The sequence below is a fragment of the Lutjanus erythropterus genome, chromosome 18, assembly GCF_056507025.1.
Source record: "Lutjanus erythropterus isolate fLutEry1 chromosome 18, fLutEry1.hap2, whole genome shotgun sequence".
NCBI classification, from domain to species: domain Eukaryota; kingdom Metazoa; phylum Chordata; class Actinopteri; order Lutjaniformes; family Lutjanidae; genus Lutjanus; species Lutjanus erythropterus.
This window is the reverse complement of record NC_139334.1, coordinates 52,501-57,500: the sequence shown is the minus strand read 5'-3', so window position 1 is coordinate 57,500 and position 5,000 is coordinate 52,501. Positions and strand designations below refer to the sequence as shown.

The window sequence follows — 5,000 nt, the reverse complement described above, 5'->3', positions numbered from 1 at the left end:
GAGGTGGTCTCGGTCTGGATCAAACTGAACCACGGTTTGGTTTGTTTATCGTGTGGAAGGAAAATCAACGTACCAAAACAAAATGAGCCGCAGGAGCAGACGGGGACAGGAGGACTTTATAAAGAGTCAACTGGAGGAAACTCATCTTATCTCAGGTCAGGAAATCCTAAATACTCAATCCAACATCACTTCTTAGTTCGTTAGCAAAGACTAGCTGTTGGAAAAGTTAAAGTTAGGAGGGTTTATTTCAGATTTTATGAAGTTAGGATCTGACTTCAGGAACATTGAGGCTGATCAGCTGCTTAAATCCGGTCCTAACCCTGATTACCATGGTTACCAAACAGTTAAGATCTGTAAGTTAAGAAGTTTCTGTAATACGAACCCCTGGTTCAGGGGATGTTCTGGGTTCAGGTTCAAATAGATCAACTGAATCACATCAGACCCCAGAACATCTCTGACCTGCTGCTGCTGCCTCATGGTCTCCCGTACCTGGGTCTCTTTGGCCCGATGAAGCTGCCGCCGCTGCTGCTGCTGCCGCTGCTGCTGCTTCTGCTTCTCTCTCTCATTTGGCTGCCGCTTCCTCCTGGTCTCTGTGGCCCGATGAAGCTGCCGCCGCTGCCGCTTCCTCCTGGTCTCTGTGGCCCGATGAAGCTGCCGCCGCTGCCGCTTCCTCCTGGTCTCTGTGGCCCGATGAAGCTGCCGCCGCTGCCGGGGCTTCTGCTTCTCTCTCTCATTTGGCTGCCGCTTCCTCCTGGTCTCTGTGGCCCGATGAAGCTGCCGCCGCTGCCGCTTCCTCCTGGTCTCTGTGGCCCGATGAAGCCCCTGCCGCCGCCGGGGCTTCCGCTTCTCTCTCTCGTTTGGCTGCCGCTTCCTCCCTGACCGGGCACGAACGTTTTGTCAGAACAAACGTCTGAAACTTCTCCACTATTCCTGACCAAGCAGCTGTAGCACTGAAAGTTTGAGCCTCCTGGTTCGTAACAACGGAAAATGTTTGCGAGACCGATCGCACCCCCGAGATTTTCTAGTGATCGAATCGTGTTCTCTTTGACCTCATCTGCGTTCATGTGGTTGTCGTAGATTGTTGTAAACACAAAGGCAACCCTATCGTTCCAATGTCGAATGACTCTGTCTCTGATGAGTCGAAGGATGCTGTACTGATCATCACCATTGACATTACCACCGGTGCACTTCAGACACGGGGACTTCAGAGAGTAGATGATCAGGACGTGTCCGTTGCTGTTGCCCATCAGTGGTTGAAGGGCCAGTAGAACTGAATATTCTGCGTGGTCAGCTCCCTGAGTTAGGGCTGCGACCACATTGCTTCTTTGGTACACGTGACCCTTCCACAGTGTCTTTTTGAAGGTTCCATCAATGTTGAGGACTGTCTGAAGGGTGTTTGCCTCCTGTCGCTCTGGGATGTTTGCAGCCACAGCGAACTGTCCTTTTATTCCTTGCCTGTTGGAGGACAAACAACAGAGATGATCTGACAGAGAAAGTGTGTCTGATCTGTCCACTGACAGTCCTGTAAATGTTATAACTGTTGTCACAATGTGAGTCGACTCACTGTTCGACGGTCGTCACGATGACGTTAACAATTTCAGTCAACCAGCTCACGTCCACAGCAGCCAAACTGGTTCCAGCCGACAGCAGGAACACCAGGATCATCGAGGTAGAGAGATTCATCTGCGCAGAGTTAATAACGCTTAATAACACCAGCATCACAGAGTGAATAAAGCTTAATAACAACAGTAACAGTTCTAAGAGCTGCAAGCCTTCATAAGAGGTCATTATAGTCACAACATGAACAAAGAATATTGTCTCACCTTCACTTCGGATCACAGAGTTCAGTTCAGGTGTGAACAAAGTGCTGCTGGTGGTTTCTGAACCCGCTCAGGCGGACGAAGGTTTCCGGTGTCTTCGGTCCGTAGAGGTGGACGTCTTGTCGCCGTTTGCGGTAATTCAGGAGGTTTTTATAAAGAGAGAGCGAGGCGGGAGAGTCAGACATCGTCCTATCTGTCAACTTTAAAAATGAGGAAGAAAGAAAAGAGAAGAAAAACAAAGATGTTATCACTGCAGCGATTTCATCACACATCCAAAACCTCACTGTCCCCTGAAGGACCGCTACTTTTGTTTTTGTCAAAGTCAACTTATCTTCATCCTTCGTGGCAGCAGCTCCAGCAGACTCCCCTCTTTAAATGAGTTTGAATACGACACCAGTAAACCAGTTTAACAAGTTGATTCAGATTCACAGAAACCAGTTTAAATCTAGACTCTCTGGTGGTTCAGTGTGAAAGTTGAGGAGTCCAGTTGGAGCAGATCAATAGATGAACTGAATTTCTTTTTTCTTTTCTATAATTCACATTTTTTGTTGACTTTGGTGGAGACGTGACAGTTCCACACGTCGACTGAGACCGTTCATCCGAACAGAAGAAAATAAAAATACAATAGAACCATGATAATAGAGACTGGTACAGGAGGGGGCACGGCTCCACCGGTCCCCCAAAAACAAGACAAAACATTAATCAGACTTCAGGACCCCCAGACAACAAAATAATCCCAGAAATCCCCCTGATTGGTCCTTTGGTTCGGTCAGCATGGACTCATACGAGACAGTCTTTTATTTCTGGAGGTTTCTGTTGATTTCTAGAACCTGACTATTGTTCTATGAGCTGTAATGACTCTGTCTTTTGACATGTTCTGTACTCGTGATCCGTCTCCCAGTATAAAGACAGAATAGTTTTACTCCTGAAGGGCTGAATGAGCAGACAAACCCAAATACGACGTGAAAAGAAGCCGGAGTCATTAGTTAATAACCTCATCCTGGTGTCCAGTAACACCTGTATATTATTTTATACCGGAGGACGTCCCAGGTCCCACCTGGTCCCACGATTATTACTGAGCAGATGTTGGTCAGTCTGTAAAAAACTGAAGCGCTCTGCTGGCAGTCTGAAGTCCATGATGAGATTTCCTTCTACACCCGAAGTCCTCGAGGTGAAACAGCTCGTATCTGGAGATATTTCCAAAAATGTTCTTTTCCATGGTAAACCCTGTTAAGGCGCCGTTTTCCCCGTATATTGTCGTAGAGTTAAACCGTATGAAGGAGTAAGATCGTCTGTTTTTAACATCTCGTGTTCTGGTCCAGACCTCCTGAGAGCGAGATAAGACCTGATTCAGAGATCTGTGTGGAGACTCGGGGCTGTTTTCAATAGAAACCCACTCCAGTTTATTTTCTTTAATCTAGTGCTGAGCTGATTGACCCTTCACTAAGCCCCGCCCTACTTAGTTACTGTTGCTAGGCCTGTCAAACTTTCCATTCTCACACTGCATTTATTCAGTTTACGGTGATAACGGCGGCAGATTTATCATGAAAACTGGCAGCAACTGTTGAAACTTGAGGTCTGTGGTTCCTCAGAGACGTTAAACAAAAGTGGATTCTCGTTTCCAGCTGACGATGGTGGATTTTGTCACTAAAATAAAGACTCATGAGCAGATTTCATAAGTGTAGCTGACTGATGTAAGCTAATGCTAATGCTAACGTGACTTGAATCAGCTGAGAAGTTTCCATCTGAAATGTTTTAAAACAAGAACCCTGTGAAAGTGTTGATGTAAAGTTAGCTAACAGCTGCGTACATGATATAACATTAATGCTAACAGACTGAGGCTAAAGCTAGCTTACATCTCAGCTAACACTGGTCAGATGGTGAAATACAGCAGGTATATCTACATGATAGATGACAGAAATACACTCGTTAATGTGGGAAAAGGAAGAGCAGGGACTCGATTAGTGCAGCGGACCTTGAGACGGGTCACCCAGCCAGACCAGCTGGACCACGATCACCACAGGAAGAGAACCGGGACAAGAGCTAAGCTAACCCAGCTCAGACCAGAGACAGCGAGCCAGAGAGAGACGCATCTTTGATTCTTCATCAGCCCTCATCCTCCTCCTCAAACCTCCACAGAACAAATGATGCAGTTTGACTGGAGGGAAAGTTAAAGCTAGCATTAGTTAGCTGAACATGCTAACATTTGTAGTTTATGTCACACGTGTGCTCTCGTGTTTCACGCTTTTGAGAGACGACAAAAAGACGTCATCATCCAGACTCATGAAACTCTGAGTGTCTCTCTCAAATGAAAGATTGACAGACCTAGTTACGGTTGCTAAGCTGTGATTGGACAGGTCGAACAACAGACGACATCATAGTTACGTCATTGAACTGGGGAGCAACAACTGTTTTCAGTTTTCTCCACTTGTTTAAATTATTTTAAATTATTAAATTATTCATCTCTTCAGTGTTCTGCCTTCATTTAATTCCCAGGTTTGACCTGTTTGATGTTAAAACACGAGACTGAAGTTAAAACTGTTGTTTAAAATTAAGTCCAAAGGTCAAAGTTTGACCTTTGGACTTAATTTAAGGAGACGAGAACAAACTGTTCAGAGTGTCGACATGTTGAACTCAGATAAGATCCAGACTTCTGCTGTGAGGATGATCTGCACTTCCACCTGAAAACCACTGTTCACAGGTCAAAGGTCACAGACAGATGTTTTATTTTTTATTTTAAGGCTCACAGGATTAAGATTAGTGACGTTCTCAAAGTCGACCCAGAATGGAGACCAGGTCTTAGAAAAAACATTCAGGTTTTCCACAGGAGCTGAATTGAAGTTTGTCCGGTTTAAAGCAGCTCAGTGAGTCTCTGATCCGATGGTGAGACCCAAAGACCTCAGAAAAACATTTAAAAACAGACTCCCAGAAACCAGGACCAGAACCAGAACCAGACCTGATGAAGTAAAGAAGCTGGTTGGAGTTTTACAGTGAAGGCAGGAAGAGTCAAAGGTTCAAAGATTTAAGTTTATTACAGAAGAAAAGTCAATTATTTCAACTGAAGATTTTAGGTTGGTGAAACTTTTTAAAATTCAAAACGTCTGAATCGAAGTCCGGTTCCAGTTCCAGTCCAGGTTCTGGCTCATGTGAACCCTTTAATCCTTGTTTTCTACAACGATC

The 5,000-nt window shown here is 45.3% G+C and overlaps 2 protein-coding genes across 2 annotated transcripts in view; one reads left to right on the top strand and one right to left on the bottom strand.

Annotated features, from left to right (window-relative positions):
* LOC146310358 (uncharacterized) overlaps positions 1 to 1,805 on the bottom strand; it is a 2,331-nt gene extending 526 nt beyond the window's left edge. The window contains exons 1-2 of the mRNA XM_084742148.1: positions 1,565 to 1,805; positions 575 to 1,455 (exon numbers count right to left, since the gene is read on the bottom strand). Coding sequence (XP_084598274.1) covers positions 575 to 1,455; positions 1,565 to 1,788 — 1,105 coding nt within the window. The 5' untranslated portion in view covers positions 1,789 to 1,805. The remainder of the gene's footprint in view (positions 1 to 574; positions 1,456 to 1,564) is intronic.
* Positions 1 to 5,000, top strand: part of kiaa0586 (KIAA0586 ortholog) — a 41,468-nt gene that overhangs the window by 34,930 nt on the left and 1,538 nt on the right. The gene's annotated exons all lie outside the window — the stretch shown is intronic.